The sequence below is a fragment of the Etheostoma cragini genome, chromosome 9 (assembly GCF_013103735.1).
Source record: "Etheostoma cragini isolate CJK2018 chromosome 9, CSU_Ecrag_1.0, whole genome shotgun sequence".
NCBI classification, from domain to species: domain Eukaryota; kingdom Metazoa; phylum Chordata; class Actinopteri; order Perciformes; family Percidae; genus Etheostoma; species Etheostoma cragini.
The window spans coordinates 1,946,924-1,961,566 of record NC_048415.1 but is presented as its reverse complement, the minus strand read 5'-3'; the positions used below and the strand labels follow the sequence as shown (position 1 = coordinate 1,961,566).

Here is a 14,643-nt window from a genome sequence, read left to right as displayed (position 1 = left end):
ATATGTTTATGAGATTTCTAAATTATTCCATTCCTTTTTTACTCACAATTTGTACAGTGTCCCAACTTTTTTGGAATCAGGTTTGTATATCAACATCCAATTAGAAGGCTAGATATTGTCTTACATTTTGGAAATCGTGATATCCTGATAAGACTCAACTCTTTATCTTGTTTTAACGGCTGCCTCACAATGATGTAATTTTCTGAACCTATCTGACCTAGTAGCTGTTTTATTATTTGCCTTGTATCCACATTATTTATGACTAATTTTGTGAAAGTCGTGCATAGTTTCTGGCTTCGCCATGAGGAATTCTAAGTAATGACAACTAAACTGCTGGTGCCTCCACACCGCGTCACTGTAGTCCCCCTAGTATTCATGCTAACCGGTTAGTTTCTGTCCTTTAACCATTCACTTGAATAGGAAGTGTGTACAAACTTCTGACTGGTACTGTATTTGGTAAAATATATTGTGAAATATGACTTTCTCCATGTGGCCCACTGTTACTGTGAAGCGGAGGATATTTAGCTGCTCATCTAACGTGTGGTTTTGTGATCTCAGTGGACTGCTGGGACGGACCTGACGACCTGCCGATCATCTACCACGGCCACACGTTGACCTCCAAGATCAAATTCCTGGATGTGCTGCACACCATCAAAGAGCACGCCTTCGTCACGTCGGAGTAAGTTTGGAGCTGGTCTTCATCCTGATGACATGTGTTAACTGGGTTCGACTGGTCACACCGGTCTAGGTGACGATGCCAGCGCTGTCCCAACCTTATCATAGTAAACAGTGTTTTGGTGTTCACTAGGGCCGGGGCGGTTTGGTTCTTCCACGATACATGGGTGCCAATTGGATATCAATTTTTATTGATTGCAATTCTACAAGTAATGCAATCCAATAGTATTGAATATTGCAATTTTCTTTTCCTTCTTTAACAAAAACAAAAGTTATAAGTGTTATACTTCTAGGGACAACATATAATGAGACATTTTTAAAAACAAATTGTTTTCTAAGAAGAATGCATGTCACAAGTCGGTCAGTGTGACATTTCTTTCATTTGTATAAGAAGGACATAACATGGATTTTTCTGCATTTTCAGATTTTGCTCAGATTAGCTAGAAATGGATGTGATGTAATTGCTGTTGGTGGTACCGTAAAAACTAAAAATATTCAGGTGAATTATTGCTAATAAATAAATAAATAAAAAATATGACTTAAAAAATAAATTTCGCAAATTTTACAAATTTAAAATCACAATTTTGTGGCCAGGTTGGATTAGTGATAGAGCAGGCGCACATGTACTTTCAGGTTTATGCATTGACACAGAGGTCCAGGGTTCGAATCCAACCTATTTCCTGCATGTCTCCCCCCCGCCTCTCTCACCTAGCTGTCCTGTCAAAAATTAAAGATGTAAAAGTCCCCAAAAATTGTCTTAAATTACCTAGTATTCTATTGCCTGGTTAGTTTGAGACATCTAAGCACCAGCCTGCTGTTGTACCTGTGCAGGTATCCTGTGATCTTGTCCATCGAGGACCACTGCAGCGTGGTCCAGCAGAGGAACATGGCCACACACTTTAAGAAGGTGTTTGGAGATCTGCTGCTCACCAAGCCCGTTGATAACAACGCCGAGGAGCTTCCCTCACCCTACCAGCTCCGCAGGAAGATCCTCATCAAGGTACACAGACAAACACACACTACGTGGAAAACCATACCGGACACAGCATTCAAAGTCAGCAGTGTAAAACTGACCATGTTATAATAGAGCAACAGACACAGAGCCAAGGAAAGAGATCTTTGAGAGAAGGTGCAGACTCGGCGTAGGTCCAGCCTCTCCAGGTCAGTCGGTCAATTAGTTGGTCTATTTGCTCTTGTACAACCAAATTCTCATTGGTCGGACAGCCGCTGGTTTTTATTTAACTAGGTTGCCTGTCAACCAAAGCATTTTGTCCCAGCTGAAAATGCCAGACGCTCTTCTGAAAACACGCTGGAAGAGCTAGAATGGTTTGGAGCTTATGGGTCGGCACCGGTAGGGTTAGAGTATTTGTTCTAAATGGAGGGAAGGGGGAAGCAAGCAGAAAGATAGGAAAGATACATACGGTCCAGCCGTGTTCATTTTTACTGCTCCCTTGTTGTTATTCAGCACTTGTGCATGATGGGGGGTCTTTATGTTGTCATTTGTCCCACCCCTCCTTCACTGTGATTGGATGGCTGGACACACTTTACTGGGTGAGCTAGAGGACGCCCCCTCAAGCATGATGTCTGACCTCCATAAAAACCTGTTACATGAGAGATAAAGTTGGTCAGAAGTTACAACACAGTGCAGGCATGCAGTAAAACACTCCCGTGTTTTAGACACTGTGTCTCGAAACGTTTCTTCACTATGTTACAGCACAAGAAACTGGTGGAAGGCACGCTTTATGAAGAGGTGACTTCCGCCAGCTACTCTGAAAACGACATCAGCAACTCTCGGAAGAACGGCATCCTCTACCTGGAAGACCCCATTGACCACGTGCGTGATTTCTAATAGACATCTATGGTACAGTCCGTGTAGTGTGTGTTACTGACATGTTTCTGATTCACAGACCTGGACTCCACACTATTTTGTCCTGACCAGTAATAAGATTTACTACTCGGAGGAGACGTCTCACTACCAGACAGCTGAAGAAGAGGAGGACGAGGAAGGAAAAGAGGTGATTATAATGAGGACAAATAATTTGAAGCAGTGGTGGAAAGGAGGACACTGACTCATCAATCCATGTCATGTTCTTTACAAATGCAATAAATGTCCGACTTACTGACATGTGAAGTGCATTCGTCTTAGAAAACAGTCATTTTTGGGCACCTGGGTAGCTCATCTGGTCGAGTGTGTGCCCATATATAGAGGTTTACTCCTCAACGCAGCGGGCGCAGGTTCGGCTCCGACCTGTGGCCCTTTGCTGCATGTCATTCCCTCTCTCATCGAATAAAGGCCTAAAATGTCCCAAAAACTACTTTAAATCAAAAACAACAGCAAAAACATTAGTTTTTAGAAATGTCTCATGATGTATTGTCTCTAGAAGTGTATCACACAGCTTTTAGTTTCCTTAAAGAAGGAAAAGAAAATTCCAATAACCAATACTATCAAATCGGAATAAATAAAAAATGCAGTACAATGCATCTTAAAAGAATGATATCAGGGAAAGACATATCATCCCTGCCCTGAATTTCAGTAGGTTGTACGTTGTTATTTGCCCCTTTTATATACGTTTAAACATGCTTTCCTGTGTATATTTTGGGAATTTTGGAATAGTTCTTCTATCTATTCTTCTATCCTATTTAATATTTCTTTTGTATGTGTGCTGCTTGTCTTATATTTGCTGCTGGAGCACTGACATTTCCCAATTTGAGATCAATAAAGTCAATCTAATCTGCAAAGAAAGCATTAGTCCGGTACAGACGAGGCTCACTCCTACTCTCCTGTTCTACGTCAGGAGTGTAACAACAACGAGCAGCACTGTGCGGAGCGCTGGTTCCACGGGAAGCTGGGCGGAGGCCGCGACGGCCGACAGGTCGCGGAGAAGCTCCTGCAGGAGTACTGCGAGGGCGGAGCCAAAGACGGCACCTTCCTGGTCCGGGAGAGCGAGACGTTTGTCGGGGACTACACCCTCTCGTTCTGGTTGGTAACACAAGGGAATGTAGAAACACATTTATAAAGTTATTGGGGAGAGTTTGGAGGAAAAACTGTTTCAGCATTTGTTCAAATTTAGTTTTGAAGTGAACTGAACATGACATTAATAAGGATAAAATTTAAAGATTGATAATTTGTCACAAAATCTGAATTGGAAAGATTTTTTTTTTTATTTATTGCATTGGGAAGATTATTTATTTGTATTAGGAAGCCACTTAAAAATCTAATATTTGGGGCGCTCTGGTGCATCTTTCCCTTGTCTGCCAATTTACGATGTCAGTTAATCAATAACTAAATATTATTAGGAATAAACTAAAAATCTTCTCAGCAGTTTAATTTACACCCCCCCCCCCCCATATGCATTGTGATTATACACTCCCCCCTACCAACCCTCACGGACATGTGATCCTCTGTATCACTGTGGGCCTGCAATCATGACAATTGGATTGTGTGTGTGTGTGTCTGTGTGTGTGTGTGTGTGAGAAAGATGTTTGTTGTGTGTCCATAAAGATGTTTTTTGTGTTTTTTTAATGTTCTTAATCTGTTGGTTGTAGTACTCCAAGTTTTAGCTTAATATTATGAAAGATTAATAGAAATCCGCGTACTAACTCCTCCTCTTCCAGGCGCTCCGGTCGAGTCCAGCACTGCAGGATCCATTCGCGGCAGGAGTCCGGCTCCACACGCTTCTACCTGACCGACAATCTGGTGTTTGAGAGCCTCTACCGCCTCATCTGCCACTACCGAGACACGCCGCTGCGCTGCAACGAGTTTGAGATGCGGCTGGGCAGCCCCGTGCCTCAGCCCAACGCACACGAGAGCCGAGAGTGAGTCTGGCGCTCGCCTTTGATGTGTGTGAAAGTAAAGGGGGGAAAAAAGTTCATCAATTACTGAATAGAATAGCTTTGTGTTGTCCAGGTGGTACCACTCCAGTCTGTCCCGTGTTCAGGCTGAACACATGCTGATGCGTGTCCCCCGAGACGGAGCTTTCTTGGTGCGAAAACGCAGCGAACACAACTCCTACGCCATCTCCTTCAGGTAAAACAACGACAACATAAACTCATCAGTTTCATTTCAATAGCCCCTATTATATTCCTTCAGTATCATATTTGTCCTCGTGGGGTCTACTAGAACAGGTTTACAATTGAGGAATTTTAAACAGGAACAAAAAAAAAAGAGAAAAGAAGTTCTGTTGGAGAGAAAGCTACCCTGGAAATCCAGAGTTTCTAATCCAGAGAATTAGAATTTGCTCAGTGAGTTACTCTGGCATCGAGTAATGCTGCTCATTAACTATGCCCTTGTAGTCAAACTGCACCAATCACATCGGTGTATCTGATATAGGCGGGGCCACCAATCACATCGCTGTATCTGATGTAGGCGGGGCCAGAGGCGAGCTGAACAGATGACAACAGTCTAATCTACCAGTTAACTCCACTGCTAGCTAAGCGTATGGGGCTCTGGATACGTCACCCCGTGTGTTGTTGTGATTGGTCGTAGTGTTATCCAATTGCGTGCAGTGAGATTTTCAAATGCACGCTTGGTGCCGCCCCTCGAGATGGGCGACTTTCATTACTCGAAGCCAGACCCTTAATCTTTTGGATTTGGATCTGGATTTCCGGGCTAAGAAAAAGCTTTATTTGGTTACCTTACACATCTGTTTCATACACAAACATTCACAAAGCACACTAAAATATAGGGAAAATCTCAAAAAGCATAATAGGGCTCTTTTAAAAAAAAAAACACACCAAAAAACTCCATTGTATCTTTTTGTTTTAGTGGCTAATTTTTCTTCCTGTGTCCGTCCTCCGTCTGCAGGGCGGAGGGGAAGATCAAACACTGTCGGATCCAGCAGGAGGGCCGTCTCTTCATGTTGGGCAGCTCGGCGGAGTTTGAGAGTCTGGTCGATCTCGTCAGCTACTACGAGAAGCATCCTCTGTACCGCAAGATGAGGCTCCGCTACCCCATCAACGAGGACACTCTGGACCGCATGGGCACCACGGTGAGAGACACACACACACACACACACACACACACACACACACACACACACACACACACACACACACTTGGTTTTCCCAAACCAAAAAGCTAAATGCATGTTTTGACAGTCTGTTGGCCTGTTATGACATGTTCTATTTAATGTTTTTTATTTGACAAGTGAATGTTGAAGTCTTTCGATAAAAGACATAAAGATGTGAATGAATTATATCAAAAAAATGTGACTTCCAGATTAATGGAGCCTTTTTCCAGTCAATATCGATGCAAGCTTAATGAGTAATCAGGCAAATATTACCATTTAATTTTTAACCCCACCTTTATAGCCAAAAAGGGGAGGTTATTCATGTGCAGTGGTACATAAAAAGTAGGTGAATGAGTATTCATGTGTGTATAGTTACATGCATCGTTAGTCTTTTGTGGAACCAAACCCACTGTATGGTGGGTAAACACTGGGCTCAGTATATTTGGGACCCCTAAAATCTCATGTGGCTCCTCTGTTTGAAATGGTCTAGAATCGCTCCTGTTGAAGATTGCCGTTGTAAACACTTCATCCATTTATTGAGAAACATTTCACAGTGCATCAACTCCGGCAGCAGCATTACTCTACGGGAGTAAACAGTATTTGTGGTTTGTTTGTCAGGAGCTCGACTACGGGGCGCTGTATGAGGTCCGCACGCCTCACTTCTACGTGGAGGCCAATAAGATGCCCTCCGCCCGGGTAAGTGAGAGGGTTTGTACTGCGGACCTTCAGTTCACTCTGTGTGTTGTTATTGTTGTAATTCAATCGTCATTTAGGAAATGATTAGCAGAGGTGAATACCTGATAAGCTACTATGGATATGACTTGCTTGATAATCATCAGGAGCAGTAAAGAGATAAACAACCTATAGCAGTACAACAAGTACAAGTTGGTTCATATTTGCATACAACTTTGTACTGCAAAAGCAGAAATATTAGAAGTGGAGTGTAATCATTTAAAGTGTAGATAGTAAAGTTATTCATGCTGAAGATGAGTTTAGTTTCCCTGTTGGATAAAACTCCAGCGTCTGCAGTGGGAGGGATTTTTGTTCTTTGATTAGTGAAAGAGGAAGATGGGGGGTGGGGAAGACACATTAGAGCAAAGAGATGGTTTTTGTGTGTGGAAATGGAAACAATATTTAAGATTAAGTCTTTTTGACTTTGGCTCCCCTTAGAGGTTGTATCTATGTGCACACTGTGGCAGACAGACTGAAGGTGTATCCCTTTTATGGCTGCATTATATATAAATATATATACATATATATATATATATATATATATATATATATATATATATATATATATATATATATATATATATATATATATATATATATATATATATATTTTTTTTTTAATCAATATTGCCATATCAACTGGCATAATAAGCACATCGCGAAAGGCTGCCTCATATCGCGAAAGGCACACAAAGATTTTTTGTGTCAGCTGACAGAAAATATCAGGAGAAAACTGCAGTTTAAAAAAATGTTGTGTTCAATTTGTTCAATAAAAGAGTGTTGGAAATGATTTCCTTTTATTTGTTTTAGATTCAATGAGCAACTCGTTGTACTTTAGCAGAATACTCAAAGCTGCAGAAATGCAGAACAGAGGGCGCCCAGGTGGCTCAGTTGGTAGAGCGGGCGCCCATATCTAGAGGTTTTACTCCTCAACGCAGCCGGCCGGGTTTGACTCCGACCTTCGGCCCTTTGCTGCATGACATTTCCCCTCTAATGTCTTAACCTGTCCTGTTACAAATTAAAGGCCTAAAATGCCACAAAAAATCTTTAAAAAAGAAAGAAATGCAGAACTGAGTACACTTTGATTTCTGCTTATTTATCGCAAGTTATCTCGTTATCACAACATTCAACAACGTTATCGCATATTTTCCTCATATCATGCAGCCCTAGTCCTTACTGCCGTCTTTAAGTGTTGTGTTTAAGCTCAGTCTGATGGTGAATCCCTTGCTGCTGTGTGTTCCAGTGTACGGTCAAAGCTCTGTACGACTACCGAGCTCAGAGGGACGACGAGCTCTGTTTCCCCAAACAGGCGCTCATCCTCAACGTGGACAAGCAGGAGGGCGGCTGGTGAGTGAGCCTCAGTGCGACTCCCTGTGCGTCTGATAACATCCAGTGTGGTTCTGGAAGTTCTCCATAAGGATTTTGATTATTATCTGTCTAAATCAGGGTTTCTGTGGGGTCCTACAAAGTCTAAAATTAAAATAAATCTTTAAAAGTATTGTGTTCTAGGTCTTTAATAATTTAAAACAGGTCTTAAATGTTACTACGTCCATGCAACGCTGCCTCTAATGCTCATTGACATATTTAAAAAAAAAATTCTGTGTTGTAGTTCTTTCTTTCGCTTTAGTCCATTAGTCCAATTTGTGTTTAGGTGGCGAGGTGACTACGGAGGGAAGAAACAGCTGTGGTTTCCTGCTAACTATGTGGACGAGGTTCCCAGTTCTCCCACCAGAGAGCTGGACCAAGTGGTGAGTTTGCATTCTTACGTGGAAGATTTATCAATGTCAGATGTGGTTTTGTTTGTTCTACCTTATCTTAATGTCTGGATAAAGTAGGACGGAAATTGAAGTAGTATTTTTATTTAGATGTGGTACAGACTGGTGGTAGGACCCGATCTCTTTTCCAACGGGACAAGACATTTTTTTTGTTTTTGTTTTATTGTACAAAATTGTAAACGCAACACTTTCGTTTTTGCCCCCATTTTTCCTGAGTTGAACTCAAACATCTTAGATTTTTTTCTATGTAAAAAAAAAAAAAAAAAGGCTTATTTATCTCAAATATTGTTCACAAGTCTGTCTAAATCTGTGTTAGTGAGCACTTCTCCTTTGCCGAGAAAACCATCCACATTACAGGTGTGGCATATTAAGATGCCTATGAGACCCTAACCATAACACCAGATACTGACAGGTTTTCGGACCCCTCCCTCCAATACAGTTGATATGCCACACCTGTGGATGGATTATCTTGGCAAAGGAGAAATGCTCACTAACACAGATTTAGACACTTTTGTGATAAACATTTGAGTTAAATAAGTCTTTTGCGTACATAGAAAAAGTCTCAGATCTTTGAGTTCAGCTCATGAAAAATGGGGGCACAAACAAGTGTTGCGTTACAACTTTGTTCAGTATATGTAAATAATATTTTTTTTTCTTGTAATCTTTTGAAATAAAGATTTAATTCATTCAAAAAATAAACTTCAGATCACAATCAATCTTATTTTTGTATTGTTGTCTCAGTCTACAGAGAACAGTCCTCTTGGAACATTCCTCAAGGGCTTCATTGACGTACCCACGTGCCATGTCGGTGAGTCCCCTAAACATGAGACAAACTGAGGTATTCTCCGTCAGATGAGGCTTATTTGTGTTTTTTTTTTTAGTGTGACTTGCCAATTTTAGTTATGCAATTTAACCCAGAAAACCCTACCAAAAACTACACATCATGTACAACCAAATTCTCCTTCAAAGTCTCTTACAATTGTCTTACAATCTAGCAAAATTCAACACATTTGTAAACTTATCTGCATTTTTGTGTAAACTACCCAATATTTTCACTAATTAGATACATATTCTTTCACATTTAGCTACCATCAGTCACTGCAGATTCCTATGTAATTGATCCGTTCCTAAACCAACCAACCAACCATCTTGAACACAAACGTACATGCGGATACGTTTCATGTTCAAGAAACTATTTGCATTAACATTTTTTCTTCCCACTAATTGATTGCAGTCATACAAAAAGTTTCAAATTCCACTAGCTGGGCCACATATTTTTTTCAAATCGTTTATTACAAATTTAAAGTGAACCCAGATTCATGCGTTTTGATTTTCCTGTTTTGTAATAGCTCTATTAGTAGATGAAAACAGATTTATTACCTATGAGCCCTCATAGCAAAGTGCTTTCTCCCACTAAACTGACACTTCATCTCGTCCTCCGTCTTTCTTCAGTGGTGCACAAGGACGGGAAGAATTCTCGTCCCTACGTGTTCACGATACACTCCCAGCAGCTGTCCCACCCGGTCCAGACTCTGGATGTTGCAGCCGACAGTCTGGAGGACTTAACCAGCTGGGTCGGCAAGATCAGAGAGGCCGCGCAAAACGCCGATGCTCGGGTCAGTGTGGCCAAAGCCACGCAAACCAAATCTTTGGGATAAACACTCTGACTTTCAAAACTTCACTTTATAACATTCAATGACATAATGTGAAGACTAATCATTGGGAACTGAATTGTGTGGCTGCATTGCTGCTGTCTCGAAAGTAACCAATATTTGAAAGGGATTTTTTTTTAGATATTGTATTGGTTGATTAATATGGTTGGCTTATCTCCATGATAACAGATGCAGGAGGAGAAGCAAATGGAGAGGAGGAAGAAGATCGCGGTGGAGCTGTCTGAGCTCGTGGTCTACTGCAGACCTGTCCCCTTCAACGAGGACAGTAAGGACCAACTGCTCTCTCTTCGTCTCTATCTTCACTATTTAGTTTTTCTTTTCTTAGTTTCTGGGGTAACTCTTTTTTTGATTTGCTGCTGCCTCCAGAGATCGGGACAGAGAGGGCGTGTTACCGGGACATGTCCTCCTTCCCAGAAACAAAGGCAGAGAAGTTTGCAACACGCAGCAGAGGGAAACGCTTCCTGCAGTACAACCGCCGTCAGCTTTCCAGAGTTTATCCCCGGGGACAGAGGCTGGACTCGTCCAACTACGACCCGCTGCCCATGTGGCTCTGTGGCTCCCAGCTGGTCGCACTCAATTTCCAGACCCCAGGTCAGTGAGCAGGTGGTCCAGTGTTGACACAGTGACAAAGCAGTACCTGGAGAATTTACAAGAGACGTTTCTCTACACATTGAGTCTTTTCTCAAAGATAAGAGCATAGAGTCTTTCCAGATAGACTGATAAGCTGATTCTGCAGCTACTTTATTTTCCTTATCATAGCTACTCATCCATAAAGCTGAAAGGAAAAAATAAGTAAAACAGATGTTTTCTTGGTAACCACATGGATCAAGATATTTGGCCTGACTTGCATTAAATCAGCTTCTTTGTGCAGGCTGTAATTTTAGATTTTGTTATTAGAGGTGTTACAGCAAACAAGTACTAGAGTAGTACCAACATTTTGACAAACTGACTCTTCTACTTGTAACTAAAGATTTAATTACAGTGTTATAGTAAAAAGTATATCTGCAGATAAGCAACTTAACCCTAATCATCACATTTGGCCTCTAGTTTCAAATGCCTGCAATACAGTGGTAACCAAGGGAAGAGATAACTATTTCCTGGTTATAAACATAACACCTCTTTACTAGGTCTAAATAAGTACCTGAATGCATCATTAGGTTTTGTCTTAGTGATGTTAGACTCTCTCGAGGAGGATAACCAGGTTCAGCCCTTGGGTCCTCTGATGGACACACCCGTCAAATGTTGCAGCAACACTGAGGGTGTCAGCTGTAAGACACAACTGTGTGTGTGTGTGTGTGTGTGTGTGTGTGTGTGTGTGTGTGTGTGTGTGTGTGTGTGTGTGTGTGTGTGTGTGTGTGTGTGTGTGTGTGTGTGTGTGTGTGTGTGTGTGTGTGTGTGTGTGTGTGTGTGTGTGTGTGTGTGTGTGTGTGTGTGTGTGTGTGTGTGTGTGTGTGTGTGTGTGTGTGTGTGTGTGTGCGTGTGCAGATAAACCCATGCAGCTGAACCAGGCCTTGTTCATGCTCGGAGGTGCCAGCGGCTTCGTTCCCCAGCCTGACGTCATGAGGGACGAGGCCTTTGACCCTTTCGACAAGGACACCTTACACGTGGAGCCAATCACCATCCAGTTACAGGTCCGATCCATCACAGAGACACACACACACAATACATACAAGTATTGAACCTGTAGCGAGATGAATTTTGTCTGGTCACACCTAAACATTTCCAGCGTTGTACCGGCTTTCAACATTCATCCACTGTTCCTGGATCAGGTGCTGGGGGCCCGTCATCTGCCTAAAAATGGCCGCAGCATCGTCTGTCCCTTTGTGGAGGTGGAGATCTACGGAGCAGATTACGACAGCTGCAAGTGCAAGACAGATGTAGTAGGTAAGACGACTGCCGCCTTGTTGCCTTAATTGATTTGATTCCCATTCATGCTGAATGTAATGGATGTATTTTTCTTTTACCTCCCAGCTGATAACGGTCTGAATCCTGTGTGGGTACAGAAGCAGTTTGTGTTTGACATCCACAACCCCACCTTCGCCTTTCTACGCTTCACTGTCTACGAGGAGGACATGTTCAGTGATCCCAACTTCCTGGCACAGGCCACCTTCCCCGTGCGCCTGCTACGAACCGGTGAATGCAGAATAACTTATATCATGCCTTAAGCAAATCATTTCTAATATTGCAGAACCCCTGTTTTAATGACATGGTTACATAATTAAAAGAAGCCAACCATAATTAAAGGTCTTCGTGTCTTGTCAGGCTACAGGAGCATCCCTCTGAAGAACAACTACAGTGAAGAGCTGGAACTGGCATCACTACTGGTCCACATAGAGATCGTCAATGCAAAGGTACATCACTGGTTCCTGGGGAGGGAGAAGTAGAGGTAAAGAGAGGGGTAGAGGTAAAGTGTGGGAGGGAAGTAGAGGTAAAGAGAGGGGTAGAGGTAAAGTGTGGGAGGGAAGTAGACTGGGTGGGGAAAGGGGTAAAGAAGGGGTACAGAGAAGTAGACAGTGATTAAAGGGGGGGGAATGGTTGGAGAGAGAGGGAGAAGTAATGGTGGAGAGAGGATTAGAAAGAGGTAGAAGGGGAGGTAGATATGGGAGGGGAGTTAAAGGGGTAAAGTTAGAGAGGGGGAGACTGTTGGAGTTGGAGAGGGAGAGGGAGAAGTAGAGGTAAAAAGAGAGTAAAGTTATGGAGAGAGAGGAGAAGTAGAGAGGGAGAAGTAAAGTTAAGCAGAGGTAGAAAGGGGGAGCAGGGGAGTTGAGAGAAGGAGAATTGGAGGGGGGGTAAAAGTTAGAGAAGGAAAAGAAGAGTGAGGGAGTAAGAGCGAGGGGGGAGACAGTTGGAGGGAGAGAGAGAGAAAGCTAGAAGTAAAGAGAGGGGTAAAGTTGGGGGAGAGAGGTAGAGAGAAGGAAAATTCACAAACATGACCTTCTTGCATTCTCCTGCTTACTACACGGCGATTCATTCAGATGTTAGTTTGCCGGCAGTAGCCCGGTTGCCTTGGTGACTGAGATAACTAATGATCTGTTGCCTTAAGCCTCTCCCTCCATTTCATCTGTAGCTGTATAAGCTTCTTATGAGCACATGTATTGATTTAAAAACTTTTGAATGGATTGTTAAGAAGGTCCGCCAGAGTCTTTGATCAGCAGCGATAATAATCAATATTTGCGCATAAATGGCGCTCATACTGCTGATCAGCGGATCACAAAGTGAGTAAGAGGGTGGAGCGCTAACCTGTTTGTAAAGCGGCGCTCCCCAGTGGTGAAGTTAACCGGGATGCAAAGCAGAATCCCTTCAGGCTGATTTAATGAGCGGCTCGCTCTACGTTATCCTTTACATAACAACTTCCACTCACCTTGCTGTTCTCCGTTCCCCACGGCGGCTGCAGGAGGAAGACGATGAGAACCTGTACGTGTCCATCCAGCGGCTGCGGGATCGAACCAGCGAGCTGTCCAACCAGGTTTCCCTCCTGGAGCGCTCGGGCTCAGGGGATCTCAGCTACCAGCAGAGTCTGGAGGAGCTCCGGGCGGCTCAGGACCAGCTCAGCGAGCTGGTGGAGGCTCGAAACCGCAGGTGACCACAGATACACTCTCGGGGGAAAAGATGTAGAGATCAATTTTGTGTTAATTGATTTGTGTAGACAGCCTTTACACTCCATTGTTAATTGCCAACAGAATAGTAATTACAATTTTTTGTTATTTTGCTATTTTTGGACAGCTGGAATGACTTCATACAAGCAATAAAAAAGAGGAAACAAATGATTTAAATAAAAAAATACTTGTTAGATGCAGTTATATGTTATTTTATGTATGATTATTTTCTTAATTAATCCTTTATCTACTGTATATAAACGTCAGCAAAAATACGCATTGTTCCCAGAGCTCAAGGTGTCAACATGACACAAAATAATATATATTTATATATAAATTTTTTGCTTTTCCAGGCTGATGGAGAAGAAGAGGAGGGAGAAGCTGAGGCAGCAGGTGGCAGCAAAGCGCAGCTAACCTCCGACACAAACACTCACTGCCCCCGCAGCAGTGCAGCGACACGCAATCCACTTATAACTGGAAATAAAATCATGTTCTTTCACATAATAATGGGAGACTTCACAGCACCATGCTGGACTAACAGCAGAGCAAAAGGAGACCTCACTAAGCTATAAAAACAATCATGGACCTGTGGCTGAAACACATTAAGAGCTGACAGGAGACGGGTTTCTTCTGATGTTTTCATGAAAACAATACAGACAGAAGAATTGAACTTCTTGACTATAATAATAGTTCGATATTTAATCCATAAATTGATCCGGTCATTTTTCAAGCTAAATACCAAACACTTGCTACCTAGATAATCAAATAGATAATTTCATTTTTTTTAAACAAGCTATTTGAAGATGCCACGCTGAGCTTTAGGAAATATTGACAGGCGTTTTTCAATACTTTCCAACATCAATGAATAATGAAATTGATTATTTGTTGGCGTTCTAATCAAGATTTTTACAACAAAATATAACACTGCAAAATGATGAGAAGAAAAAGATTACTTACACGAAACTGAACTAAAATCAACAGATTAAGTTTGAAGCCCATCAAATTCAAAAAGGATATTAAAGAGAGAAAAAGCTCATTTTAGATGAGTGGAATTAAAGAAATGTATAAAGATGGAAAAAGGGAGCAATGGGCATGTGTAGCAAAAAAGTAAATATGTATGTGCCTTCGATGTACTGCTCTTTGTACAGTATGATAACTCTAGTGTTTAACAAAGAAACAGAAA

General features: G+C 42.1%; 1 protein-coding gene across 2 annotated transcripts in view; it reads left to right on the top strand.

The window, feature by feature from the left end:
• LOC117949908 (1-phosphatidylinositol 4,5-bisphosphate phosphodiesterase gamma-1-like) overlaps nucleotides 1–14,005 on the top strand; it is a 25,285-nt gene extending 11,280 nt beyond the window's left edge. For both annotated transcript variants that reach the window (XM_034880499.1, XM_034880500.1), the window contains 21 exons: nucleotides 559–679; nucleotides 1,507–1,675; nucleotides 2,390–2,509; nucleotides 2,583–2,690; nucleotides 3,471–3,655; nucleotides 4,291–4,491; nucleotides 4,568–4,702; nucleotides 5,480–5,663; nucleotides 6,303–6,380; nucleotides 7,660–7,763; nucleotides 8,068–8,164; nucleotides 8,933–8,999; nucleotides 9,644–9,807; nucleotides 10,033–10,129; nucleotides 10,231–10,455; nucleotides 11,350–11,495; nucleotides 11,634–11,748; nucleotides 11,836–11,997; nucleotides 12,127–12,215; nucleotides 13,259–13,443; nucleotides 13,814–14,005. In XM_034880499.1, coding sequence (XP_034736390.1) covers nucleotides 559–679; nucleotides 1,507–1,675; nucleotides 2,390–2,509; nucleotides 2,583–2,690; nucleotides 3,471–3,655; nucleotides 4,291–4,491; nucleotides 4,568–4,702; nucleotides 5,480–5,663; nucleotides 6,303–6,380; nucleotides 7,660–7,763; nucleotides 8,068–8,164; nucleotides 8,933–8,999; nucleotides 9,644–9,807; nucleotides 10,033–10,129; nucleotides 10,231–10,455; nucleotides 11,350–11,495; nucleotides 11,634–11,748; nucleotides 11,836–11,997; nucleotides 12,127–12,215; nucleotides 13,259–13,443; nucleotides 13,814–13,874 — 2,813 coding nt within the window. In that variant the 3' untranslated portion in view covers nucleotides 13,875–14,005. The remainder of the gene's footprint in view (nucleotides 1–558; nucleotides 680–1,506; nucleotides 1,676–2,389; nucleotides 2,510–2,582; nucleotides 2,691–3,470; nucleotides 3,656–4,290; nucleotides 4,492–4,567; nucleotides 4,703–5,479; nucleotides 5,664–6,302; nucleotides 6,381–7,659; nucleotides 7,764–8,067; nucleotides 8,165–8,932; nucleotides 9,000–9,643; nucleotides 9,808–10,032; nucleotides 10,130–10,230; nucleotides 10,456–11,349; nucleotides 11,496–11,633; nucleotides 11,749–11,835; nucleotides 11,998–12,126; nucleotides 12,216–13,258; nucleotides 13,444–13,813) is intronic.
• Nucleotides 14,006–14,643: the final 638 nt, after the last annotated feature.